The sequence below is a fragment of the Sporothrix schenckii genome (assembly GCF_000961545.1).
Source record: "Sporothrix schenckii 1099-18 chromosome Unknown Cont38, whole genome shotgun sequence".
NCBI lineage: Eukaryota > Fungi > Ascomycota > Sordariomycetes > Ophiostomatales > Ophiostomataceae > Sporothrix > Sporothrix schenckii.
In genome coordinates, this window is record NW_015971139.1 from 2573611 (window position 1) to 2601465 (window position 27855).

Genomic DNA, 27855 nt, shown 5'->3' on the forward strand with positions numbered 1-27855 from the left:
CACGGCCCGGCCATCGTATCTCTTCGACACTGCTCTCGGCCCAAACATCTCCAGACATCAAGGATCTGGTTTTTGCACAATCCAAGCCGTTCCTGGTCGGTCCTTTATTAGAGATGGCCATATATTACCGGCCGCCAAAGGAGACAAGAAAGAAGTCCCCAGCATCGAATGTAAAAATGGTGGAGACTCCACTAAAACCATGAGATGATGCGACTCCCGCCAAGCTGTCTTGGTGTTGTTTCGAAGGAGGCCCTCGCATGATTCCATTGGCAATGAAATCCGGGGCAATAGTGTTATTTGAATTAAAATATTAATTCAGACGGGGTATTATTGATGTAGATGGTAGTTGGTATATTGTCCGCAGACAAATGGTATTTTGTGTAATAGAAAATAGATCCTAATGCAATGCGTTGGAGAATCTAAGAAGTATCCTCTAGCCAGTCAGATAAACCCTCCAGAAGTCCGTCTGATCCCACTCAATGGTACTTCTCCCGCACCCTTTAGCCCTCTATTCAGAAATGCCTCGCCGAATATAAAACGCCATGTTCCCAGATGCAATCGCTATGCCAATGTAACATGTAATGAAAATGGTAAAATCTAAGGAAACGCAGAGAGACATGGGCTCAAATCAATATCATGCTCAGCCCAACGAGAGCGGAAGAGGCAAGTGCTGCCAAGATGGCAACGACTGCTTGGCTAGAAAACGCCGCGGCTCCGTTGGCCTTGCTGTCGTTTGCCACAAGAGTCAGTCCAGACGTTGCAGCGACAGAGTTGGTTACGAGCGTGGCGTCCGGAACACTCGAGGCGCCAGTGCCGATTTCCACGACATTGGACGCGGTCGTGTTGAAAACGGTCTGGGCCAGCGAAATCTGGTTGTTGTCGAGATCATACACAACATAGGCCGAGCGCAGGAACGTATCACCCAAGACATTTGTTCCGGTGCCGGCAGGGGCGATGCCAAACAGGCAGGCAGTCTGGCCGTTCCGGAAGGTCGGACGCTTGCCACTAGCCGTGACCAAGTCAAGCACCAGCTCATCAATACCCACCGTGATCGACGGGCTCGAGAATTCAAACGTCACGCTTGAGTTGGCTTTGTCGGCCAGGGAGCAGGGCACATAGGCGGCACCCTCGGAAGCGTCGTACGTGGCACCGACCTGGTTGAAGATGGTCTGCACTATGGAGTCGGGAAGGTATGTGAGTGACGAGCCCGAATCTAAGAGCACGGCCAGAGCCATGTTGCTGGCGAGGGTGGTCGAGCCAAGCTGGAGGCCCGTCAAGGTCACGAGGAACTCCGAGAAGGCGCCTGCCTGCTTCTGAACGGGCAGAGTGTGAAGGGAACCAGAATACTGTGCGGTGTCAACGCCACCAAACAGGATGCTGCCCGTATCTGCGTCCAAGTCGTTCAACCATAGACTGTAGGAGTTGCTCCGGATGATGCCGTCTGCAACCATCTGGGCTGGTAGATTGGGATAGGTCGCCTTGCCTGCGCGGCCCACCTGGACCTCGTTGATTGCGTAACCGATACCCAGGATACCCTGCGAGGACGAGCTGGTGTAGCCGACACCAAACTGCATTTTCGAGAGGGCTGTAGACCCGTTTGTGCCGATGCTGACCTTGTCTGTCACATAATCGCCGCTGGCTCCCGAGCCGTCGACGTAGGAGATTGTGAAGTAGCTCCCCACGTAGCCGTATGTTGAGGAGGAGTTGGCCGTGTATGTGCCAGCAAAGGCACAGGGTTGCGATGCCTGCTTGCACAGCGTCGAGCTGGGTGTATTTACCCACAGGTCGCTACTGCCGGTGTCGATATGAAGGCGGAGAGACTGTGCTGGTGTTCCCAAGCTGACATTCACAAAGTAAAGAGTCTCTTCGTTGTCTAGACTGACTTCCACGGGGGCCGACCTGCGTCGTAACCGGTCTCGTTGCACCGGATTGTCGACTCGTCTTCGCTCGGTAGCCATACTGATGACTCTAGGAGGACCATCAGTCCGTTTTTGCAGGACCAGCGCGTTGGTTGAAGCTATTAAGGCAGAGGCCAGAACGGCCAATGTTGTTGGCGACTTCATGGTGCGAGATGTGATTGGCGTCGAGACAAGTGTCTCGGTAAAAGAGTAAAAAGGAAAGAAGAGGAGGTCAAGAGTTCAAGACTCTATGGTTATGGAATGACTGTAGGATGCTGTAACTATATGATAGTAAATGGCGAGGATGGAAAGCAGCTCTATACACGAAGGGTGGGATTTGCTGTTTTGAGAGATCGATCGACGAGTGACAGTAGATGGAGAGGAAGGAAACGGATATAAGTATGGCTACTAAATATAAAACAAAAGGAAATCGGGTGAGAAGGGGAGAGGAAGGCCAAACTGGAGCAAAAGAGTGCGAGACTACACAGCAGCCGATCGCGAGAGAGGAGCCGTGATAGTACTAAATAGGAAACAATAGAAGGAGGCCAACGCGAGAGCAGGGCAGAGAACGGAAGTATGTGATCTGCCCAGGCCGTCTGGAACCGCGAAAGTAGAGGCTCACGAAGGAGAGAGGATGTAGGGTTGTAGGCCAAAGTGAGGGTATTAAGAGAGAAAAAAAAGGGGGACGAGAGGAGCAATTAAAGCAGATTGATGTGCAGAAAGAGCAAACGGCCAAGTGTCTTGGAATTGTATTGGGCTTGAAAGGTCTTGTCCATGGGCCCGCAAGACGTGTATGCGGACTTGGCAGGCGAACGACTGGTTCTTATGGCAAGAACGACCGAGACACGCAAAAAATGAATTGTCAGAAGACTGGCACAGAACACAGAACAGAATGCAAAAATAGACGGCTCTGTCGGTTTAAACGGGGCACGGGGGGCAAGAGCAGCCTTGGGTACGCAGGTGTATGCGTGTACATGCGTGTACATTGGGAAGGAAGTGGCCCTCACGATGCCACTGATGACTGAGCGCTTGCGTCACCCAGGAGGGCAAGAGCGATGCACGCGCATGCCCAGTGCCAACGGCCTAGCACCTGCCCGTTGGTGCCACGAACTATTTTCCTGTCCAGTGAGTGTACAGTCGGCAGGGTGCAAACAAACGACGAAACCACTGCTACGCACGACGAAGTTGGGGGCATGTCCTGTTTGCGACGATGCTTGCACGGACTGGGGTACAAAAGGGTGGGCGGCTGCACTTGCAGCAAGGCTCCGGCACGGGGGGACCGGATCTCTTACAAGTGTCATGTCGCAGGGCAGGAAGGGGCCAATCTGTACATGGCAGGGCAAGAGCAATGGCTAAACAGAAGGCTTGGGTGTCACAAACAGATACAATCCATGAACGGCAGCAACACTGAAGGGCTCACAACAGGACATTAAACCGAAGAGTGAGCATTGGGCCAAGCGTGTAGGCACTTCTTGACCTGCTCTTGGTACAGCGCCGTGCAATCAACCCTGATTTTTTGTCGTCTTGTGGTCTGTCGCCAATTGCACCAATGTTGTTTGCACCCGTCCGTTCGTCCCCTTCGCTCTCCTTCGCTTCATCCTTATGATTCCTAATCTTCTCGTCTTCTCTTCTTGTCATCTTTTTTATTTCTTTCTTGGGCTTGCCTTCGCGGCGGCTTAGCCTCTTGGCTGCTTGGCTGTTGGCTTGGCCCAGCCTCTCTTGGCCTCACTGGCCGCTTGGCTGGCTGGTCTTGGCCCCGAATGGTCGTCTTGGTCACTCTTATGCAATTCTGAGTGTCGTTTCTCGAGTACACTATACCGCCACAATGGACGCGCGGTCGTGAGGTAGGCACTAGCACGCAAGTGGTCGAGCCGTGCTGGCGCTGTCCTGAAACACGAGTGTGTAGAGCCGCCAAAACAGCAAAACACACAGCCAGGAATGCCGCCAGGCCGCTCTTCACATCCAGCGCCCCTGGTTCCGGATCTGAAATCTGGCACGCGGCCGGCGGATCATCACGCAGCATCCGCGACCACACAAAGAGCATCAGTGGCAAAACGCTAGAGAAGTGCAAAAATAGAGACCCCAACGAAACAAGAGACCGAGACTTGGGGCGCAGCCCGTTTCTCCGTGCTTCAACGCAGGCAATGCAGTGCCAACCCATCCGTGGACAGTGCACACAATAGTTTGCTAAGCTATAATTACCTCCGGCCATTCAGCGTTGCGAGCTGTGTTTCCATCTGTTCTTTTGGTATTCTCTAGATGCCCCCCAACTAAGGATCTTCAGGTTTGCATAGTCACCCCCAAAGCGTTATTCTGTATGGTTCTTGTTGCCTCTGTTCACTCTGTTCCCAGTCTTCGTCTTCCTATGTGTGTGTATGTGTGTGTACGTAAGCGTGTTTAAGTCTGGTTGCTGTCGGTCATAACATTGCTCATAATTGGCGATCCAGGCCCAGTCTGGTTTCCTATATAACTAACCTCTGGTGGTTCTGATGGCCATTGCCAGCTGGCTACCGTCAATGGCATTGCTCATTAAGAGACAGCCAAGCTCGCCGAATTGTCTGGACCGATTAGGGAGACGAGACATCCGCCGGGAGTCTCGTAAGACATTTAAGTTTGGATTTTGAGGTGGAAACCATTGTCCTGTTACCACGGATCTTGCCCCAGACAAAGCAAGACTGAATTGGCATACATGACCCCTTACAAAAGGCAGACTTTCCCTGTCCACCTCCTTGCAATGCATGGCAACTGTCTGTCAGGCACGTTGTCTCTCACGTGCACACCAGGAATATAAAAATTGGCTTACAACACCAGCCAATAGGGCCTCTGCATGTAAGAAAGCAAGAACCGAATTGACTGTTGCCTGATGCAAAATCCTTTGTCCAACGCATTTGACTCCCATGACCTCGTCAGAAAGAAGTGTTGTCGGGCTGTCTATCGTCCGACTACATAGATAATCGTGCCTGTATTTCAATTTCTCTAATTTGTGTAGTCCTTTCAATGGTGTCTTAACATTGACAACTTTGACGGGAACAAGGCAGCATCTGATAACTACCGTGAATCTTGTAGTATTTGCAGCACTTTTGAAGACCACGATATCGAGCCTACTTCATCACCATGGCCGACTTCACCTCTATTGACTATGTCAACCTGGACCGTTGGTAAGCCGATACGCAAAAGCAATATAAAATAACCCAATTCGATGCTGGCTCGTGGACGCTTGCCTCGTTGCTTCGGTCTTGCTAATGTGAACCATTTTGATGATTTTCTAGTCCAGTGTATGCAGTAAGTTCCTCGCCCGGCTGGCCAACTCCTCCCCCAGAAGTGAAACTCACTGGATTTTCCTCGTCTCTTAGTCCTTTTTCGGCGCCATCGGTGCGGCCTGCGCCATCGTCTTTGCCGTTATCGGCGCCTCCTACGGCACCGCCAAGTCCGCCACCGCCATCTTTACGGCCGGCGTCCTTCGTCCCGATCGCCTGATGCAGAACACGCTCTGCGCCATCATGGCCCAGGCCCTTTGCATATACGGTCTTGTCGCCAGTGTCATCATCAGCAATGGCGTTCATGAGAAGATGGCGCTGTACACGGGGTTCATGTACCTGGCCGCCGGTCTGTCCGTTGGCTTGTGCGGATTGGCAGCCGGGTTCGCCATTGGCATTGTGGGTGATGCGGGCGTGCGTGCGAGTACACAGCAGCCGCGGCTGTACGTGGGCATGGTGCTGATCCTCATCTTTGCCGAGGTGTTGGGACTCTACGGCGTGGTGGTGTCGATTCTGATGATGACGAACGCCACCAATGGCGCAACAGTGTGCACTGTCTAACATATAAACTGATATGCACGACTTGTTTTGTCACGCGACGTCTGGTTTTCGATCGTTCTGGGGCGGACGATGTAGATGCAAGCAGATTGGAAGGCGCACATAATTTACATGCATCAAAATGCTGAGAAACAATGCATTGGATGTAAATCAGGCGCTGAAATATAGACAATTAATACAGTACAAAGGCTCACACCTCAGTCATCGTCGCTTGCTGCGCTATAACACCCACTCATTCTTGTTCTCATCGGGTCGAATAAAGGGCTCGCTGATCTTTTTGATGGCAAAGTCGCTGCACAAGATACTACCAAAAATGTTAGCACGACATTTAAAAGCAGAAAAGGGGAAAGGAGAGATATGTCAAATTCGTACCATGCAGACGCAACCAGCGCATCCAGCTCGGCCACCATAGCATCCTTCTTAGGGCCCGTCACCAAGCCTTTCGTGATCTGGACCTGCAGATCGCGGATCTTACGTCCAACGCCATGGCTCGACTGTTCCAGCACCCGGCGTCCCAAGCAGTCCGAATGGAATGCGTGCTGGCAGGGGAACACAAAGAACTGGCGGCTTAGCAGCGGCAGCCCGCAGACGTAGCACTTCTCACCGGGCTCCACAATGGCGTACCGGTGGTCCAGTGCCGCAATGTCTACCTTGATGTTGGCCGCCGTCTGGCTGCTGTCGTCCATTTCTTTTTTCAACCCGTCAATCTCGCGACTATAGTCCTCAAGCGCGGCACAAATCTCCTCTTTGAAATCGTCGATGACAACAAAGTCGGGGAAGAAGGGGATCAGATCCTCAATCTTGAGCAGGTCACAACGCTTCAAAAAGTCAATCGCGGCCTTGATGCCACCGTTCGACTGCTGCGAGATGACTTTGCGCGCCACCGCCAACCAGAGCTTTTTGCGGAGTGCCGTGTTGTCCATCGGCCGATCTGCAACGACGGACGCCAGCTCGACGGCATCATGCGACAGTGCCAGGTCCACGGCTTGCACATATTGGCCCATGCTCGTGTAGATGTGCACACACGAGAGCACGCGCTTGTACTGGATGCACAACCGCAGCGCAAAGTCCGGGTCGAACCGAGGCTCATCGCCCTGTGACTCCAGGTACGACAGCAGTGCCGCCTCGTCGCGCGACGGAAGAGACGCGTACATCGACACAATCGTATTGTGCACGGCCGCGTCCGTCGAGTGCAGCTGGTTGATGACGTACTGCAGGTAGCGGATCGCTTGGTTTTGCGCGAGCGGGCCCTTGAAGGAACTGTCGTAGTCCAGCAGTGCCGGTATCATACTGCGTGGATTAATGCTGTTGCCCTGGCGCATCAGCACGTCGACCAGCTCTGTAGCCACATGCGTCATGAGCACGCTGCTGTAGCGGTAAAAAGCATCGGCGTCAGTCTGTCGCTTCAGCACCGCAAGTGCCTCGGACCACTTCTCTCGCTGCACCCAGTACGACAGGACATAGTTGTAGTCGTTGATGGCATCAGCAAAAAAAAGGAGTTCCTCCTCGCGGCCGTGGCTGCTAATGATATCGTAGACCGTTTTGCGGTCCAGGTCGGCCTTGTGCTTACGCGCAAATGCCTTGAATTCGTCCCGAACCAGCTCGAGCTGCTCCCGCGTCTGTGCCGGGTCCAGTGTCTCCGACAGCTCGGCTTTTGTGACAATAGTGTCGTCCAGCGAGTTGAGTTTCGCCATAAAAATCTCCACAAGCCAGCTAGCAATCATCACCCGTTGCATGACACCCGGCTTCTTGTAAGTGCTGAGTTTGGTCAAAAGATACTTGCGCAACGCATCGGGTTGGTTGCGGTCGATCAAAGCCAGAGCCACATCCTCGAATGGTTTGCTGCTTTTGCCGTAGATACCGGCTGCCTCATCAAAGAGGCCCTTTCCAATCAGGTAGTCCCCAGACGCCGTTGCCACAGCATCGCGCTGCGCTGGGTTGTGTGCATATTGCATCGCCGCATCAAACTGTTGCAGTTGTAGCATGATTTTCCAGATATCGCGATCCTCATCGCGGACAACGATCTCGAAGATCTCCTTGGCCGTGAACAACCAGAAAGTACTCTTTTGCAGGTCTACGCTCAGAGAAATGGCCTTTTGGCCCGGGTCAAGGATCACCTGATCGTACACCACAGAGCCCGTCAGGCGGTTTGCAGCAACAATGCGACCCGCCACAAGGCTGATCACATGCCATTGCGTCAGAGCAATTGTGTCGACCGGGTCGTTGGTGACTCGCCGTCTGCCGGCGCTCGATGCATCGGAACCAGCGACCAGCTGGGATCGCGGGATCAGCTTCGATTCGGCAAATACGTTTGTCCCGAGCTCGGGTTTCGGTGGAGCAACGAGCAGCTTGCCGTGGTAAACGCCATGCGACGATAGCCAGGCGAATGCCCGATCAGGGCTTACTGCCTCATAGGGCCTGCCTGTTTCTGGGTCTGGCGACACGACGAGGGAGGTGGTAGATGTCGACAAAGAGGATCCAGGTGCTGAGGAGGAAGATGCTGTTGTTGAGGCCGTGGAAGCTACCCCACCGGAAGAAGTGGAAGCAAGGTCATGAATAACCGGCTGCTCAGCTTCAAAAAGCTTTGTGTACACCGAGCCGCCGCCGTCCTGCGCCCGGCCAATCTTCCCGACCCAGTGCAACAGCCTCGAGGAGGTGCTTACGAGCACGCGCCGAAACTGGTCAGAGCGGCTTGGGATGGCATCGGCCCAGAGGCCAGTAATGGCACCATCTGGTAGCCGCGCCAAGCTCTTGATGTACTTGTCTTCCTTGCGGTAGAAGTCGTTGGACGGTTCCAAAAACGATTCGTAGATGTTGCCGTCGGCGGCACCTATGAGGATCTCACGGGTTGAGGCCGTGGGAAGCAATGGGTTCCAGGCAATCGACTGGATAGGCACGCCGCGCAGCCGCGCGAGAGGCTTCGGCTGGCGCGATTGAGAGTGTAGGTAGTAGCACTCGCCGGCCGATGTGCAGATAACAAGGTGGGAGGCGGTCGGGTCGAGGAAGAGCCGCTCGATGACGCCGATCTCGGACGGACGTTTCGGAAGGTCGATATCGTCGATGTCTTCAGGACGGTTCAGGTCAATGCGGAGGATGCGGCCATTGGAGAGAGCAAGCACAAGCACGTTGTTGGCAACTTGCGCAGCAACAAAGTTGGCCGCAATGGAGAATTGCATTTGCACACGCTGCACATCGAAGATCGGAAGGCCATTGTCGTCTGCCAGCCCAGAGGTGGCCGAGAAGGCGCTCGACGGATCCAAAGCCATTGCGTGTATTGGGGGTGCTTTCACATGGCCTTCGGTAGGGATGGCGGGCCGGGACGCTGAAGGGAAGAGAGAGATTGTGCGGCCCGGAGTATGCGCAGAAGGTCTGGTATGGAAGCTCTCCACAATGAGATAACAATAAGCGCTGCCTGCAACATAGTTGAAGGACAAAAGGCGGTGACTTGCGGCATTACCAAGCTATGCTGTCTTATCACTAACAAAAGCATTCGGTAGCCGCTAAATTCAGGAGCTACTAAATAAGACCTTGGCCACTTCTACTCCACGACGGTTTGCGAATTCAATTCTAAAGGCCTAGTTAAGTATGTTGTACATTTGTTTCATTTCGCAGGCTTGCGTAGCTACACAGCGGCTTCTCAGATTCTGTGTTCAAGCTGCGAAGCAGATACAAAGGGGCCTTAGAAATAGATATTCAAGTTGCTTCTGAATGGCCTTCTATAATCCTGTCCGAAAGTCCAAAAACCAAGTCGCCACCATGTACGAGAAATAAACAAAAGATAGATATGCCAATTCTGGAAGAAGAGAAAAATGGGTATCTGCACAAAAAAAGTGAATGGCGGTAGCAGCTGGTCGCCAACGGTATAAACAAAAAAAATTAGTCTCTCGAGCCAGCAGATGGAAGAGACCCTCCCGTGTTAGCGAGTACCAGAGTTCGGAGCAGGAAGCATCAAAATGAAGGCAACCGAAACAAAGCCTGGTCCTCGGCAGCAACCAAAAGAAACGATAAAGGAATATGTCACAAAGAAGCATAATGAAAAAAAAGTGAACCAAGCCAAAGAACGGCATGAGAAGTGAAGGCCAGCCCTGGAAAATGAGCAATCATGAAGAAGTAACGAAAACAAAAAAGCCGCAATGTGCCGGTGCAGGTGAAACTATGCACCAATGGTGCTTCCGTATCCGCTGTAGCTATCGTCGACGACAGTGCCGTTCTTGACACTTGGGTTAGCGGTAGACGGCCCTCCTTCGTTGCTGCTCTTCAGATGAGCCAGTTCTTCCGCGGTGGGTTTCCGGGCGGTCAGAACGCGAAGCGAGATCTGTAGGCTGTTGGGTGGTGCGGAGCGGTCTAAGGCTTTAGCCTTGATCTCCTGGCAGACCTCCTCGCATGCTTCCAAAGCATGAGCAGGGTCCCAGTCGAGGTATTTTGTGAGAAGGCGCAATGAGCCGGCTTCGACCGTATGTAAACAGGCAATGAGCCACATTTTGGCGACAGAGTCGTTATGGGCGTTTAGCGGAATGGCGTGTTCGGAAATCTTGACATCGGCGAAGCCCAAGCGTTCAAGACGATCGGCCGTCAGGTGGTGTGTGCCACGACGCCGACCTGCTTTGATAGAAGCTTCGTCGATAGCGCGGGCAAAGGAGTGTATCTGGGCGTCGGCGGGGAAAGTAGAGAGGAAATGGTGTGTCTGGCCTGTCTGGTCGTGAAAGTCAAGGGCTTCGATATGACCCCCAGGCTTCAGGCAATTAAGCGCCTCGCGGAAAATGAAATCCCAATCCTCAAAGGCGCCTGCCATATCTCGCAGATGAATGAGATCCACAGTGTTTTCGGGGCGCATCCATTCAACCTGGTATCGCCAGTCAGAAAATTGTCCGATCGACAAGTAGTCGGTAAATAGAATTCAAGAACAGATGATAGCTTACCTCACAATCGTCAATCTCAAAAAACACATTATGAGGCACAGCTGTGGGCTGGATAGCTGAGATGTCCACGCCAACGACCTCGCATGTAGGATACAGCTCGGCCATGCCGATTGCCCACTCGCCAGTCCCAGTACCAATATCAAGAATATGTCTGGGATCTTGGAGCGGTACGGATGTGAGCTCGAAGTTAAACACATTCAAAAACACTTGATGGACAACGCGCAGACGGTCCTGTTCCAGGTCATCATTTGGGAACATGTAGTCGCCGCAGTAGCGGCGGCCGTTTTCCATGACGTAGTCGAGTTCTTCTTCGTAAAGAGAACGAGAAGAAGAGTTTCTATGATATTGAAGAAGCTTTAGTTAGCAGGTGAGTTCGCGAGCCAATGGATGCGTGGCGTTTCTTCTCGGTTAGTTAGAGGCGCATATCGATTTGAAAGCACTTACATCGTCGCTGCGTCAAATCTCCCGGCCCGAGAGCGAACTGGAATCACGGGGTACACGCTGGCAGCATAGTGTGGCTCCGCCGACTCGCCGTCTTCATCGTCCACCTCGAGAATATTCTCATGTACGTCTGTATCTGGTTCGGGAAGCGGCATGTTTGCTGTGTCGGCCAATTCCTCACCTATGCGTATCTCGTCGACAAGGAGAGAGATATGTTCAGATATGCTAAGCCCACTGTGCAAACTACTTCCCACTGCTCGACTTGGGGCTGCTAATTCCTGATGGCCTAGCTGTCCTGGCTGTTCCTTGTCGATTACTAGTTCTCCCGTGGCGCTGTCGGTTCTGTTTGTGAACGTGTTATCCGTGGTCAATTCCTCCGTTGCTGTCGGCCCTTTGCCGACTGTTTGACCCTTTTCCTGCCCGTGGTTGCTTTGCTGCTCTGATCCATGGGGGCGAGAAACGGTGTTGATATCGCTCGTTTGCATCTCCTGCCGCGGTCGGGATAGCTTTATTGCACTCCAAAAAAGATGGGTGGGTTCCAGGCCCGGGTTTGGGGTTTCCAAGCCTGTGGATTTCCGTTCCTAGTCCTTTCCCAAGATCACGTACGTAGCCCGACTCTTTCCGTTGTTCTGGCGCAAATGTCGTGAAGGTATTCCCGGTGGCCAAACGCCACCGCTTGCGACAGGATAAGAAGAGCAACGCTCGCCCAAGTCCGAGGTGCTGAACCAACGCAATATGCTTGTGGGAGTGTTTTTTTTTTACTCCCAGAGAGATTATACCGTTGCCAAGTTAACGATCGCAAGATCAGAACGAGCCGAGACGGCAAATGGCCTGACGCGTGAGGAGAAAAGCAGATGTACACGAAAGCTGTAGTTCGGGGAAAGATCCGTGGCCTTGTGCGAGGCGAGTCGCAAACAAGAGCGCAATTGGTTGACTGAGATCGCACAAGGGGAAAGGCTTTCGTGTCTCGGTTGTGGCGAAAAATTGAGACGAACGGAAAGAGACAAAAGGTACAGCAAATCGGGAAGAGTCGTCTGGGCTTGCTGGAGATTGAGAAGATCCTGTGATGACAGTCGAAACGTTTGGGGAGACGAGATCTGGATACCAACGAGGCAATTAAAGATGGAAGTGTGACAAACTAACAGACATAACAAAGATTCGTGAAAGAAACAAAGGCAAGTCAAGCGCACAACGACGCGGGCAAAGGATGCAGGCTGCCGACCATCCAGGTAAATAAGAGGTGTAAGTTTGCAAAGACCACAAAACAAAAAGAACCAGAAATAAAAAGAGGGAGCGAATGGCCACCGGTCCAAATGAAAAAAAAAATAAAAGAAAAGAAAAGCAAAAAGAAAATGGAGACGCAAGGCCCAGTCGAAGAGCGCAGGATACGTCGTAGACAGGGAGCCAATAACGCCGCACGGCTCAATATGCAGCACGTCGTAGGTCGTCGTGCGGAGCTCACGTCGCAATGAAAAGCAAAAACGGCTCCGGTCCCGAACGAAATTTCTTGGGTATGTCCTGGGAGTCTTCGGATTTCCTGGGTTTGCTCTGAGAGGGGAGAGGGGGGCCTGGCCCAGGCCTGGTCATTACGACAGGACAGGAGCAGCTTAGTGCGGCCACTGGAGGGGGAGATTGGTGAATGGGTAGCGTACAAAGAGGGTCCTGTTCCTGGGCAAGCTGGGACTGGGTAAGTAGAGTTGGGGGCGGGGGGATGCTAGTGAAGTTTGGTGAAACGAAATGCTGTAAAATGGAATTCAAAATGCAATGTCGTAAAATGTTGTAGCTTCGAGGTTGGTCCTCGGTTTGGAAGCTGATCACTCAGTAACCGATATGAGAGCAACGGGAAACAAGTAACTGCCAAATACGGTGCGGATACGTCCCGTAGAGGAAGGCAGGCACGACTGAGGAACAGCCAGGTATACGTCGAAGCGTGTACGCAGCTACGGAGCACTTTGTCTCTCATTTCAGCATCATTTTCACGCACTCTTTCAAAAACACGACAGACACAACAGAAGCAACAGACAGCTCTTGCGCTCTGGCTGAACACGTTGGCAGCACTAGCACGAAACGGTAATGGAGAACAGGGGCCTGTGGGCGAGATGTGCCAAAGCTGTGATCCGTTTTGGGGGCGATGATGTGGGGCAGGAGTCGCAGCAGGTCCACTTTTCTTTCTCTTGCTTCATACGGCAAGTTACCCAGGTTGAACTAGGCTCTGGACCCCGTTCTCACAGTTGTTGTCGCAATACGCTTGTCCTCCGCTTCTCACTCGTAATTACTTTGCCGTTAATCTACGATGTCTCCGAACTTCTGTAGCCGTCGTCTGATGTGTATCGTCCGTCGTTCCTTCCACTCTGGACTCCTTACTCGCCCCCGATTTTGCTTCACTCGATGGCCCCTTTCCCCATCGATCGCCCTTTATGTGCACAATACCAGGACCTGGAAAGTCTCCTTCTCGGCCATCCCTGCTGGCGGACGCAAAGCCGGGAAACACACTAATAAACTCGCCTTCGACGTTGTCAACATTTTAGGTCTCTTGTGTTCCTGTGTTGCCTTGGCGGTATTTCTGTTCGCCCGCCCCTGGCCTGGTGCCAGGACGGCGCGTCTACCCTAGGGCACTTATGTTAGTGCATATTTCTGTTTCGATCTTCAGTCTGCCCTTAAGGTGTCAAGCGCTACGACGAACGATACTTTGTCGTTCTAAGGAGCAGTATTACGTTTACAGAACGAGACCGACATATAACACAGTAATTCTCCTTACCACCCAAAACTACGGGCCACACGGCGACTACAGTGCATGCTGTGTCGGCCAATCGTCGATGCCACTTCCAGCTGACAGGTTTTAACGGTGTCACTCAACACGAATCGACGATTTCAAGTTGCTTTCTGCTTCTGCGAGAATCTGCGCCGTGTTTGTGGGGAGTGGATTTCTTGTTTTGTGCAAAGATCCCAAGCCATATTCTTATGAAGTGGGATCCCTTTCTCACATCGGGCGGATACCGGAGGGCTGGTCAGCACGAAAAATGGAATAGGCAGAAAAAGAAAGCAAAAAGACCCACGACCTTGTATCCTGGGACATGCATCCTGCAAGAGAACGGGGACAAAAGCAACCTAGAAATCCCATTAGGAACAGAAAGACACCGAACGGGGAAGCCGGAAAGCACAACCTGCATGTTTGTTTTCTATGCAACCAAAGCAGCATTACGAATCTATGTACATCCGTATTTCATCAGACGAAGAAGTATGTCGTACTTGTTCCGGTACACATAAGTAAGTAATTACAGGCCAAGCCCTAATGGCATCTTCAGTACTTTGCGAGGAATATTCATACGCTCTAATAAAGTTGCTGTCCCGTCCAAGTGGACAATCTGACGGTGCTTATAATGGTGGCCACATGTCATTTTGAAAAGCCATTTACCAAACAAGCGAGCCTATATGGAGATTATACAAACGCGAACTAGATCGACCATTCGAGTGGCTGACAATCAGTCGGTGTGCCAGGTGCGGTTCGGCTAGCCTCTGCTAGTTATGGCAGCAAAAAGCGACAGGTCGAGCTGGAAAACAGCTGTTCAGGGAGCGAAGACGGACCGTCAACGAAGCTCATGTAATTAGCTGGTGGTTCAAGACTGCTAATGCGCTGAAAGAAAAGTCTGGCGCTGTGATTCGGAGTGGTACTAAAGATAGTAACAAAGGTGTCGAAAACTGACCAACAAAATGGTTACGCTTCGGATATTGCAACACAAAACATACCACGGGAGGCTTTTTAGGTAAAACGGCCGAGCGGCATCGCTTCGGTGGTTCAACCCAGGTCTTGAAGTTCAGTACCAGAGATAGAACAGGAAACAAACCAATGGTTCGACGTACCTCGTGGAGCGGAAGACTGTCCTTACTCTCCTTCCCACCTCTCCTCCTCTTCCCTAGGCTCTTTGTGTGGGCCCCTTTTCATCTCCTTTTCATCTCCTCCCGACACACTGGGTCTTGCTCGCGGCTTCCCGAGCCCGTTGGACGTTAGTCAGGTCTGACTAGAATTGCAAACATACGGCAATCTGGGCTTTCATCTGTGTTTCCGTGTCGTTGTTTCGATATTTCCCCTTTCTTGGGAGCCGTGCCGCCCGCAAGGGTCTGACGCGATAAATTAAATATAGAAAATCTTCGACTCGGATTTGATTTCTCCCTCAGACGCCCGACTGACTCTATCTTCCCCGTGTCTTGTCTCGTTTTCGACAATTCTTATCACCCACCGGCCTGAAAATATAGCAACAGTTCAAATTGAGGCCGTACGCGGCCCAGAGACAGATTTAGAAAGTCAATGGAAGAAAAGTGTCACCGGTTCAACGCTGACGCCGATTAAGAAACTCCGCACCAGCTCTAAAAGAAGTCGATGGGTCGTAATGGCCAGGAAGAAAGATCTCAAGCACTCCGCCATTGAAGTGCTGTAGTTTCTTCTTCTTTACGAACATAGTATTGATTGCCAGATGAGGACGCTAAGCCAGAAAAGGCTTCCATAAATCCATCCAGCAGTACAGACACACTATCTCGGGCAGCTCATGCTGGGGGACGCATGCCAGCCCACAGGCGACAAGAAAAAGAACGATGCGAAAGAGCACAGATGAAGTGAAATGAAGGGAGTGTGGCATGGCGTTTCACTCACCGAGCACAGGGAAGTCGCCGGGGCCTTTTGATCGAGGGTATGTAGGACAGTCGTGATGAAGCGGAGATGAAAACAGACCGGGGCAACAAGATCGCAGTATGGTAAAAATACCGACCGCAGTGTCTAATGATAACTTTACACACGTGCGAGATTTTCAGAGATTATCCAACTTGGTCCTAGTATGGCAAAAACGATGACATCCAGGTCAAGGACGAGGCACAACTAATGTGGGCTCGAAGACAGGTCGGAAGTGTAGGTCGCAGTGACTTACGTACGTCAAGCCATATGGGACTTAGCCCGTTGGTTCTCCGGCACCTCCAAAAGCTTTTATGCGCACAACGACAGGTATCACAAATAGTGACACGGTATCTCGGGAAAGCCGCACAAGTGCAATACATGAGCAGCTTATAATACGCGTCGTTGGTCGGGTTCCCAATAATTGTTATATACAATGGGAGGATATATAAGAAGTCTATTGAAGTTCCAGAAATCAAATTTAAAAGAACGGTGGAAGTAAAGCAAAACAAACAAAAGTCTACACCAAGGTTTACTTCTGTCCAAAATGAAGCTATATGCATCGACAAAATAAAGAGGACGAGCTCCTCCTCACCCAAACCCAAGTGCGATATACCCAAAACGATCTGACCAAGAAATAGTCATCTAGCCTGTCCCAACTCACAGCGTCTCCCTCCTTATTTCACACCACATCATGTCTATAATTTTCTTTGGCCCGCCAGCGCAGGCCGCTCACCTCCTTTACCATACCAGGCAATTCGTAACTTTGGCGTATCCCACTTCCAGAGAGAGATGGGAGGTTCTAAGTAGCCTTGTTACCAAACTGCGCCTAGCCGCCAAAGTTCACCTGCACTTGACTATCGACAGCGGAAAGACTCCATTTGTCTCATGAGGAGTGCAAAGTGACTGCGCCTTTCTAGGTCATTCGGTTGTTTAAGCAGTCTTGGAAGTCTCGTTCGGCTGCGGGCTGTCCGAGATGGGCTCCTTATCGGAAACAACAAGGCGGTCGACGACAACGGGGAAGGGGCTAAGCACCTTGCCGATGTTGCCCCACCACTGCTCACCAAATCTCTTGTACCAGTCGACGGTGATGCGCAGGCCGTCGGCAAAGCTGGTCTTCTGCTCCCAGCCAAGCTGGCGCAGCTTCGTGCCGTCCACAGCATAGCGGTGGTCGTTGAATGGGCGGTCGTGGGTATACTTGACCCACTTCTTGAACTCCTCCGGGGTGTCATGTGGGATGCCGACCTGCTTCAGCAGGTGGCCGCACAGATCCAAGTTGGAGATCTCGTCGTACGAGCCGACGTTGTAAATCTGGCCAATCTCGCCACGGTGCATGATGGTGTCGAAGGCGTCGGCAGCATCGCCCGCAAACAGGTAGCGGCGTGTCGGGCTACCGTCACCGTGCAGAACAACGGGCTCACCACGGTTCAGCAGGCAGGTGAACTTGGGGATGACCTCTGCAACAGTGGTCAGTAAACAACTCAATAGGGGGAAAACAGAGGGGCGGGGCAGGCAGTCTTTTGCTGGGACAAGAAACACTCACTCTCAGGGTATTGATGGGGGCCATAGACATTGTTGCTGCGGACGATGATAGCGGGCAGCTTGAAACTCTTCATGTAGGAGTGGACAAGCATCTCAGCGGCGGCCTTGCTGGCAGCGTAGGGGTTGGTTGGGGCCAGGATGCTGGTCTCCAGCAGGTCATCATCCTCATCCCGGACCTCACCGTACACCTCGTCGGTGGAGATGTGGATGAAGCGCTTGATGCCGACCTTCTTGGCACCCTCGAGCAGGACATGGGTGCCGTAGACGTTGGTGTGGGTAAAACCGTAAGAGTTGCCGAAGCTCAGGTCGACGTGGGACTGGGCAGCAAAGTGGAAGATGGTGTCGATGTTGTAGCGCTCCAGGCAGTCGACAACTTCTGAGGGGTTGGTGATATCACCCTGGTAGAAAGTGAAATTGCGCTTATCGTTCAGGGCGCGTGTGTTGTTCAGGGACGCACAGTAGTCAAGCTTGTCAAAGGAGACAATGTTGTACGCGTTGGGGTAGGTGATGGTAAGGTGGCGCACAAGCCAGCAAGCACTATAGGACGAGTTTTAGCACATCCATTGTTGCCACTACAATGAAGCTTTTGCATTTCAACCGAGGTGCGAGAAGTAGTAAAAGGGACGATGCACTTCCAAGGCCGTCGCAAGCGTTCTTGAAAGCGGGACGGCCCCTCTAAAAGCGGGAAGAGACAGGACATACATGAAGCCAGCGCCGCCCGTGATCATAATGTTCTTGACATCAGGAAGGGGTTCGAACTTGGTGCTACCAGTGAGGACGGGAGCATCCTTCCAGACACCGAACTCCTCGAAGAAGTTTGCGCGACGGCCAGCTGGGTGAGGAGCGGTGAAGGTCAGTTTATTTGCTATTTTTGCTGGGAGGGGTAATGGGCGCTGCCCCCAGATTCATAAAAAACTAGAGCCACACGCAATAGGGGCGGAAACGTACTGTCCTGGCCATTGGAGTACAGAGGAGAAGCCATTGTGTAAGAAAGGAGATTGTGAGCTTGCCAAACGGTAACAGAGGTTCGTCTGAAGTTGGTGATGCAGAGAAATTCGTAGTTGGGGAAAGATGCAGGAGGAAAAGGAGGGGGAAGCTGCGATAGAGGACAGGTTCGGCGGGGCGGGCGCGCTGAATTTGTTGGCGTGTATTGGTTTAGGGGCAGGAGCAGAATTGTGGGTTTCTGACAACTGCTCTTGGGGGGGGGGGGGGGTTCTTTTACTTGGAAGCTGAAGTCTGCGCAGAGAAAAAAGTGTTAGCAGCAGGCCAGGGGGGTAGATCCAGTAAGATATGGCCAGGCCAAGGCCTTGCAAGACTTGCAGACGGAAAAGGCGAAGAGCAACATTGCTCAAGAGGAACCCTTGTCTCAGCGCCAGGTCCACTCCATAGGCTGAAGGAACGTACCTGGAAAATGTACGATGTACGGCGTTACCAGGCGACAGTCGAAGGTGGAACGAGATGCTGGCAGGATCAAGAAAGGACACTACAGAATATGTCAAATGGCAGAGCGAAATAAAGGATTGAGAGCCCTGTTGAAAGATAAATAATAGGGCTGGAAAGTAGCGAGCACGAGGGGACAAACGTATTTTAGGACGCCACAAGAAAAAGGGATATTATAAGATAAGTTACGTTTGTAAATTCGACATAAGGCTCTGAGGAACGGAACGAGCGAATGGCGTCTCTACAACGTGAAGGCAATCATCGCACTTAAAGTGACAACTGTTCCTGCCTCTGCTATTATGAAGGGCATCCTTCATCATCCACTGGTCAGAGATGATACCGAATCTGGCGATGGTTCCCGCCCAGCGCTACCGAACGTATGAAATATTTCGGGGTACCCGCATGCGTACGACTTAGTGAGAACGGGACACGTATGGCTTTCCAATTAACAGGCGACGTGTTGTGAGGCAGAAGCAAAGCTCGTACTTTTGTAGTGAGTAAGAAACGGTGAAAGAGGACAGGGCGTGATCGACACTGTCGGAAGGGAGGCGAGAAATAAAACCCCTATTTACGAGAATACTAGTGCGACTGTACATTTCTATTTAGGATTTTATTTTATGACGAGGCGCAAGAATAGAGGCTGCTAAATGGCCCCCGATCCACTACAAATACAATGGCGCTACTCTCCGTCACATACGACGGGCCCGTTCTAGTGCTTTTTATATTTTTCTTGTCAGGCACACACCAATGGCGATTAGAGGAAAGGGTCGTCTGCGGCTTCTTCCAGCCTACTTGGCACGAACCCAAGGCAAATAACAAAAGGGTACAAAACGAAAGTGAAGGAAGGGAGACGAGGACTGCATCCGCAGGAAGTAACAAACAAGAGTGGCGTGTCAATATGGAGAACCCGCAGCTGCATAATAGCATTAGAAAGGAAAACGAGGACGATATATGGCGTAAGACGACGACATGCAGTGTTTAAAAAACCCTGATGCCTGGCGAACTTTGTTCGTGACTGCTGCGCCCAGGAAGATGAATACGAATTAATGCGCCAACCCGTGGCTTTACGTATGGTCGTACCGAGCACCAGGGTTCCTCTGATGTCAGCCCCTCTTTTGCTGTAAGTTTTTTAGTCACTTTTTTCAGCCTCGTGCTTGGCGAAATGAAGAACATACGAAAGGGGGCAGTAATTAAACTTTTGAACCGCAGTTGGGACCTTACCTTGTGGGTTGGTGATGGGCAGGAATGTATGTCGTACGACGTTCTGTAGGGACCCGGAACGCCCTCATGTCATTCGTCATTCACAATCCACAGACACTTCCCCAGACATGGTGGTAGTCGGCAGGTTTCTCTAGCCGTAAGCAGAAATGGACAATGGCGTAGTAATGACTGCGAAGGTGATTGCGCAGTCTCCCCTCGCAGGGGAGCAAGACAGGAAGACAACTGGAAAGCAATGCACCATCAGGAAAACACGAGGGTGAGACAGCGCCGAGACAGACAGGGACAACGTCAACGAGGACGACGAACAGCATGCATGCAGGCACCAGCTTGTCATTCGTGCGAGGCAAATAGTGCTCGCTTCCAACGTGTGGCGGTCAAGACAAAGGTACCATGAGCTTGCAATTTACACAAGGCCGGGAAGTCGCACTGGCAGACTGGGTGGTGGCCTGTGGTAGGACGAGTACAGACATACTCGGCAAATAGGACAAAAACACGACATTGTGACAACCAAAAACGTGACGACCAAGGACGGTCGAGACCACGCTGTAAATAGGGACCAGTGCGAGCCACTACCGAAGCCATGGGGGTTGAGAAGGAGAGGGCCAGCATACGATGCACACATTCAAACCTTTTACAGGTCTTACTTATGGGCACTCGCAGCACTGAACAGGTTGACTGTGGTAGTTCCAAAGCAAGCAAAAGAAATATGAACTTGGAAGTCAGGATGTCCGCCATGATCAGCACAGCCGGGGTATCTTGCCGACAATCCATGTGCTGTTCCGTCAATTCATTTTCGATCGGCTTGTAAATTCGCAATGTCATGATCCTTTTCAAAAGACGACGCCCATTGAAAATCATAAGGTGATTTTTGAGGCAAGGCACAAAATAAGAGCGTCCTCGCGGCAAAAGCTTGACCGTGGCTTCTTGGGTTCCAACGAGAGAACAAAAAAAAAACCGCAATCGTTAGTGGTCGAATATGAATAGATGGCGAAAAGTCGACTTAGTCGCCCGTAGTACCAGCTGAGAAACGCCACACTCGTTTGCTCACTGTATGGGACATTAATACAACACTTACTTGGAAAGTCAGTTTCGAAAACAGAGTGCTGACTACGACCAAGCTCTCTCTAATAGGAGACGACACGCTGCTTTCGGAGTTGGAGTAATCCCTCACATCGTAGTTTTAAGTTTAGGTTTTCAGTGATGACAACATTACCGAGACAATATAATTTGGCAGGTCCATCTCAAAATGATTTTCTCAAGGCTCTGGCAACACGGTCTGTTCGAAGTCATTTCATACACCATTTTTTTTGGCAACTGCAACCATATATCAGAAGGTCGCTCGAAGAAAGTGGCTGGTTTTTTTTATGTTAAAAAGGTTCCGTCTAGGGCCCATTTTCAATTTCTCCTGTATCCTTGCAACAGCCCCTATTTGTCCCATATAAGGTCTAGTCTGCGGCATTGCATCAACAGACTGAATTACGGAGTATTGATTTCCAGGCCGAGCCATCGTGGGGGGAAGCAAATAAAAAAAATCAATACGGTGTGCAACATACTTCACCCATCGTATATACACAATTTACAAGTACATTATAAATTGCGTCTTCATGAGAGTAGTTTGTGGTTCAACTGACCGGTCGGCCAGTGTACGAATGTACTTACTCCTGTTTTCGCGGATCACCTCTGCGCAGTCGCACATGCTCGACGCCCGTCAACCGTACAGTACAAGCAATCTTTTCCGCACTGTGTATACCTCGTATCTGCACTGACGAGGTCAGAGGAGGTGGTCTCGTAAATGTTCGCTGTTCCTTAGGACGAAAGCGCTTGGCATTCCTTATGTGACAAAAATGACCCAGACACCATGGTGCTAGGATCATTAGCCCCAATTAAAAAATTCCAGGAACAACCAGACTCCTGGCCACGGACTTCCATTTCGCCTACTTCTGTTTGCAGCCAGCGGCGAAACAACGTGCCACTTCACCGTTACTCGCGCTTCGCATATCTCACAAGAGTAAGACACACGATCCGCATTTGTGTTACTATTCCAACAGTGTCGTAAACAGTGGCCAGGCTACGTGTAAGAAACAGGCACAAGACAGCAATATCAGTCGGACGAGTCGCGGCCGTAGGAATAGAGCTGCGGTCGTAAATCGTTGAGGCGGCTTTGATTCGTGAAAAGCGATGGTGCATATTCAAGGAATAGGGGGAGGCACTTTGGGTTCTGTTGATCGCACTCAGAATCAGCAACTACAATCCATGCAACTGTTCTCGTGTTTAGACTTCACAGCATGACACCCCCCCCTTCCTCTCGTTCTTCCGTCGACAATTGGTGCTGACGCAACACGAGTCGCAGGTTCAATACAACGTCCGGTGGCAGGTTGCGTGTACTTGTCTTCAGGCCCCCCACATGCCCTAACTCCCGCCCCTGTCATGGGCAGTAAGGCTTATGCGCTAGACCCAGCACGGCCAGATTTCCCCTTGTAATTCTGCTACGCTCCCTATTTTTCGCTACGCGCTAGTTGCCCTTTCTACTAAGGGACGCCGCCCAGCGGGACTGGTTCATCCCTTGGTTGTATCGGATACTTTGATTTGTCTGACGTACTTTCTCACCCAGCGCGTCGCTGCTCCTAGAAAGGTCCTTTTTTTTTTCGCTTTTCCGACACCTCCTTTCCAGTCTCAACTGCATCTTAGCCCGAACGGTTGTGTATCCTTCTCCCTTTCAGCATTTTCGTATCCTTTTTGGTTCGTTTCTATCGTCTTTTCTTTCCTCCCGTTTACCTTGCAAACTTGTCGTTTTGGGCTTCATTTCCATTTCATTATCTACCCACGTCGACTATTTTTGAACTGCACTTACATACCGTGAACCAACGCCCAACTCGGAGGTTCAAATATCCTTTGCTGCTTTTACCTCTTCCGAGCATTGATTGGTGTCGTCGGCCTGCTCGAAGCATTTATCGACGATTACTCCGTTCGCTCCCATTCCCATTGGATAGCCCTAGCTCTGATACCGAGAGTCATTACGATAATTCTCGCTGGCCGTTATTCGCAATGGCCAAACACCACGATCGCGCGGAAGGCGCCTCCGCATCGTTCACATCCAATAACGACATCGAGATGCGCGATGAGAACGAGAAGCTTGCTCGGCTAGATCACAGCAACAACTCCGAGGAGAGCGAACGCACAAAGGTGCCGGAAGAGATGGAAATGGGTGACGAACGCGAGAATGCCGGTCTGCTGCCCGCCGAGACGGCTGAAAAGGTCGAGCCGAAGCGGCCTGCTTGGCTCGGCACTGTCCTGTGGACAACCATCAACACCCTGGCGACCATCGGCATCGTAAGTGGCAACCCCGTTTCGCTATGGTTACAGTACTTTTATTTCCAGCTTAGCTTTCTAACACAAGCGTGTTTGTAGGTGTTCACCAACAAAGCCATCTTTTCCGACCCATCCCTCAAGCTTGCGCAACTGACGTTCGCCGCGTTCCACTTCACCATTACATGGTTTACGCTCTACGTCCTGTCGCGTCCCCGGTTCGCCTTCTTCCAACCCCGCCGTGTCACCATCACAGAGATCATGCCGCTGTCTGTTGCCATGGCCCTTAACGTCATCCTGCCCAACTTGTCTCTCGCTTTCTCCTCGGTGACGTTCTATCAGGTGGCCCGCATCCTGCTGACCCCGACCGTGGCCGCGATGAACTTCGTCCTGTATCAGCAGAAGCTGCCTCGCCTTGCCTTGGCTGCCCTAGTTCCGGCCTGCCTCGGTGTCGGCATCGTGTCCTACTACGACTCCCTGCCGGCGGCTGACGCCAACGTCAAGACAACCTCCTCGCTTGGCATCATCTTCGCCTTCTCCGGCATCTTCGCATCGTCTCTGTACACGGTCTGGATTTCAAGTTTCCACCGCAAGCTGCAAATGTCCAGCATGCAGCTGCTGTTCAACCAGGCCCCGGTCTCTGCATTCCTGCTGCTCTACGTCATTCCATTCATTGACACTTTCCCGACCTGGAGCACTGTCCCTGTCAGCCGCTGGGTGATGATCCTGATGTCCGGTGCCTTTGCTTCGCTGATCAATATCTCCCAATTCTTCATCATTGCCCAAACTGGTCCGGTCTCAAGTACGGTTGTTGGCCATCTCAAGACTTGCACCATCATTGCCCTCGGCTGGGCCACTTCTGGTCGTTCGGTCGGTGACAAGTCTGTCCTGGGTGTTTTCATTGCCGTCGGCGGCATCATTGCGTACGTTAACCTTCCGCTCCATTTGTGAACGGCGTTGATTCCATACATGTCCATTTGCTGACAACACCAGTTACTCCTATGTCATGATCAAGGAAAAGCAGAAGGCCGCGGCCCTTACTGCCAGAGGCCAGTAAATAACGACAACGATGGCATCAACAAAAAAAGAGAGCTGTAATGTATTAACAACACCTCAGCCGTGCTGACGAGGGACGACTTCGCCGTGCGAGGAACAAAGTGTCCGTGATCTCGATCTGTAGCTTGCTTTTGTGTTGTTGCGCCTTTTTCTCGCGCTTTCCTTCTTTTGTCTTACTTGTCCTACTGAATTGTACTTTTTCAATTATGTTTTCTTGGGTCTTCTCTTTATGGCGTTTGGAAACGGCAGGACTGAGCATATAGTCTTTTGGGGATATACAAACGACGGGCCGTATTTTTCTGGACCTGGTTACTTTATTTTGCTAGCACATATAGAAAACAGTGAGAGTACGGGACATGTGTAAGGAATAGAAGAAATTTTATGAACTGTATTCAAGTTGCGTTGAGAGGCATAAGAAACTGTCACATGTGCCAACGTCTCGTCTCGTTGAATATGAACTGGTTTAATTAAATACGTAGGTTTTGAAACGTCGCGCGAGCAGCCCCCGAGGGCGGGACGATAGTGAGTCAAAAGACTCAGAAGCAACGGCATCTAATTGTTCCGTGGCCTAAAAGCAGTCGCCTTTCTTTGCGGTGCGTGCCCCTCGACGGTAGCGTGGAGTGGGACCTGCCAGAGCTTTGGTGAAGCGCATAGGGCACCACTGTGACTACGACTGACTCTGTAAAATTTGTTCGAGACGCAGCCAAGGAGGTCTTTTTATCTGGAACAGCCCGGACTGACTCACTTGCAACTCAACAAGAGACAGCACACTTCCGATCACCAAACACTGTTCAATTGATGCGGTCGTTTGCATTTCGCCGTCTTTACTCTGCGCAGGCTGGTCTTGGACTTATAACTTCGTCGCCCCTCGTTCGGCAACCAAGGTTTTCCGCACTAGCATCACCATGCAGCTTCGCCGTTCCCGGTGCCCATAAAGGCCGCCACAGCTACAGACCTCTCATATTCGACCTTCGACGAGCCATTGGCACTTTCTCGACGTCCTCTGCCCCATCCACGGACCCGACCGTCACTGCGTGCGACAAGAAAACGAAAAAGAATAAAAACCGGCTACAGCCTGCTGCTACCAAGATGACGACAACGGCCACCACGCTCAAGGGCCAGCCCCTCGACAAGCAGGTTCTGGACTCAATGCTGCGCCGGCGCCTGTTCTACACGCCGTCGTTTGAGATATACGGCGGCGTCTCCGGTCTCTACGACTACGGCCCGCCAGGCTGTGCGCTGCAGGCGAATATTGTCGACCTGTGGCGCAAGCATTTTATTCTCGAGGAGGACATGCTGGAGGTCGACTGCACGGTGCTGACACCCCATGAGGTGCTCAAAACCAGTGGTCACGTCGACAAGTTTGCAGACTGGATGTGCAAGGATTCCAAGAGCGGCGAGATTTTCCGCGCCGACCACTTTGTCGAGGAGATCCTCGAGCAGCGCCTCAACGGCAACAAGGAGGCCCGCGGCCACAAAGTCGACGAGGCTGCCAAGGACGACCCCAAGAAGAAGAAGAAGAAGCTCAAGGGCAAGGGCCAGGAGGCCGTGCTCCTTGAGGACGCCGTCGTCCAGGAGTACGAAGAGACGTTGGCCCAGATCGACAACTACAACGGTGAGCAGCTTGGCGAGCTGATCAAAAAGTTCGATCTGCGCAACCCGGCCACGGGCATCCAGCCCGAGCCACCTGTCGCCTTTAACCTCATGTTCGGCACGCAGATTGGCCCCAGCGGCGGTCTGCAGGGCTACATGCGCCCTGAGACGGCGCAGGGGCAGTTCCTCAACTTCTCGAAACTGCTCGAGTTCAACATGCAGTCCATGCCATTTGCGTCGGCTTCCATTGGCAAGTCGTACCGCAACGAGATCTCACCCCGCGCAGGTCTTTTGCGAGTGCGCGAATTCTTGCTGGCCGAAATTGAGCACTTTGTCGACCCCGAGGGCGGCAAGAAACACCACCGCTTCCACGAGGTGGAGAACATTGAGCTCGTGCTCCTCGACCGCGATACGCAGCTGTCTGGCAAGACCACACCTCGCACACTGACGATTGGCGCTGCCGTACGCGATCGTGTGGTTGACAACGAAACGCTCGGCTACTTCCTGGCCCGCATCCACTTGTTCCTCGAGAAGATTGGCGTCGACCAGACTAAGATCCGCTTCCGCCAGCACATGGCCAACGAGATGGCCCACTATGCCACGGACTGCTGGGACGCCGAGCTCTTCACATCGGCCGGTTGGGTCGAGTGCGTCGGCTGTGCCGACCGCAGCGCCTACGATCTGACGGTGCATGCTAAGAAGACAGGCGCGCCGCTGATTGTGCGCCAGCGCCTCGAGACGCCCAAGGTGATTGAGGAGTGGACGGTGGACATTGACAAGAAGAAGTTCGGTCCCCGTTTCAAGAAGGATGCCAAGGTCGTCGAGACCGCGCTGCTGGCCCTCTCGCAGGACAAACTCGAGGCCCTGTCCAAAGACCTTAAAGCCAATGGCACCGTTACGCTTGACGTGGCCGGCGTGGCTGACGGCAAGGCCGAGGTGTCGAGCGACCTGGTTGCGATTGAGTTCACGAAGCGGACGGAGAACGTGCGCGAGTTCACACCCAACGTCATTGAGCCGTCGTTTGGTATTGGCCGCATCCTGTACTCGCTGCTGGAGCACAACTACTGGTCGCGTGGCGCCGACGGCGGCGACGAGGCTCGCGGTGTACGTTACAACACGAAATATTTATTATCCTCACAATCTTCTATAACTAACGTCCTTTTTAGGTCATTTCTTTTGTTCCAGCCGTTGCGCCGACCAAGGTCTTGATCGTGCCCATTTCTTCCAAGGACGAGTTCAAGCCGATTGTGCGTGGCCTGTCACAGAAGCTGCGCGCCCTGGGCGTGGCCAGCCGTGTCGATGACTCCACCGCCAGCATTGGTAAGCGGTACAGCCGTAACGACGAGCTGGGTACACCCTTCGGTGTCACCATTGACTTCCAGACGGTCAGCGATGGCTCCGTAACGCTACGTGAGCGTGACTCGACAGTGCAGGTGCGTGCTTCGGAGGACAAGATTCTGGAGGCAATCCAGGCCCTTACCAAGGGCACCAAGACGTGGAAGGATATTCAGGCCGAGCTACCGGTTTTTGAGTCGCAGGAGACAGAAATCCCCGTCCGTTAAAGAAAACGGTTGGGAGTGGTTGTTATAAAATATAATAGATTTTCCATATACGAACGCAACGTTGAGCAGCGGGGAAAACGCAATGTATAGGAGTACATTCCTACAACATATGTGTAAGGAAGCTACGTGGGTTACTCTGCAGGATGAACCTCCATTCGCAATAGCACTACGCCTTATACCATGTCTTGGCCACCTGCGGGAGATGGTATTAACACGGCGTTCATCAGGCGAGTTGCCAAAAGCATCCGGCTCCGTAAACTGTAGAAGTTGGCCCAGCAGGCTTGGAAAGATACGTAGGAACACGGTACCCAGCTCAAATCATGTGAGTTTGCTCTCGTCTCTGCCTTCATACTTGGAGCTACTTCTCATATTGCCAGCATATCTATGCTGCTCTGGTCC

The 27855-nt window shown here is 52.0% G+C and overlaps 7 protein-coding genes across 7 annotated transcripts; 3 read left to right on the forward strand and 4 right to left on the reverse strand.

Annotated features, from left to right (window-relative positions):
• Positions 1 to 623: 623 nt before the first annotated feature.
• SPSK_06273 (uncharacterized protein) lies at positions 624 to 2063 on the reverse strand (the record flags this gene model as incomplete). Its single annotated transcript, XM_016732979.1, has 1 exon — positions 624 to 2063. One exon carries the CDS (start codon positions 2061 to 2063, stop codon positions 624 to 626), a length of 1440 nt encoding a protein of 479 aa, XP_016592555.1.
• Positions 2064 to 5012: 2949 nt separating this feature from the next.
• On the forward strand, positions 5013 to 5716 carry SPSK_06605 (V-type H+-transporting ATPase 16kDa proteolipid subunit; the record flags this gene model as incomplete). Its single annotated transcript, XM_016733307.1, has 3 exons — positions 5013 to 5056; positions 5168 to 5180; positions 5252 to 5716. The coding sequence occupies 3 exons, from the start codon at positions 5013 to 5015 to the stop codon at positions 5714 to 5716; spliced, it is 522 nt and encodes a 173-aa protein (XP_016592556.1).
• A 216-nt stretch (positions 5717 to 5932) lies between these two features.
• On the reverse strand, positions 5933 to 8979 carry SPSK_05901 (tethering complex subunit PEP3; the record flags this gene model as incomplete). The annotated part of the gene is made up of 2 exons (XM_016732610.1): positions 5933 to 6005; positions 6086 to 8979. The coding sequence occupies 2 exons, from the start codon at positions 8977 to 8979 to the stop codon at positions 5933 to 5935; spliced, it is 2967 nt and encodes a 988-aa protein (XP_016592557.1).
• An 887-nt stretch (positions 8980 to 9866) lies between these two features.
• Positions 9867 to 11228, reverse strand: SPSK_06298 (methyltransferase; the record flags this gene model as incomplete). The annotated part of the gene is made up of 3 exons (XM_016733004.1): positions 9867 to 10556; positions 10633 to 10969; positions 11077 to 11228. 3 exons carry the CDS (start codon positions 11226 to 11228, stop codon positions 9867 to 9869), a joined length of 1179 nt encoding a protein of 392 aa, XP_016592558.1.
• Positions 11229 to 16669: 5441 nt separating this feature from the next.
• Positions 16670 to 18260, reverse strand: SPSK_06220 (dTDP-glucose 4,6-dehydratase; the record flags this gene model as incomplete). The annotated part of the gene is made up of 4 exons (XM_016732927.1): positions 16670 to 17193; positions 17280 to 17815; positions 17981 to 18110; positions 18227 to 18260. 4 exons carry the CDS (start codon positions 18258 to 18260, stop codon positions 16670 to 16672), a joined length of 1224 nt encoding a protein of 407 aa, XP_016592559.1.
• A 4724-nt stretch (positions 18261 to 22984) lies between these two features.
• On the forward strand, positions 22985 to 24302 carry SPSK_06312 (solute carrier family 35, member E3; the record flags this gene model as incomplete). The annotated part of the gene is made up of 3 exons (XM_016733018.1): positions 22985 to 23269; positions 23348 to 24168; positions 24239 to 24302. 3 exons carry the CDS (start codon positions 22985 to 22987, stop codon positions 24300 to 24302), a joined length of 1170 nt encoding a protein of 389 aa, XP_016592560.1.
• A 797-nt stretch (positions 24303 to 25099) lies between these two features.
• Positions 25100 to 27456, forward strand: SPSK_05978 (glycyl-tRNA synthetase; the record flags this gene model as incomplete). Its single annotated transcript, XM_016732686.1, has 2 exons — positions 25100 to 26998; positions 27061 to 27456. 2 exons carry the CDS (start codon positions 25100 to 25102, stop codon positions 27454 to 27456), a joined length of 2295 nt encoding a protein of 764 aa, XP_016592561.1.
• Positions 27457 to 27855: the final 399 nt, after the last annotated feature.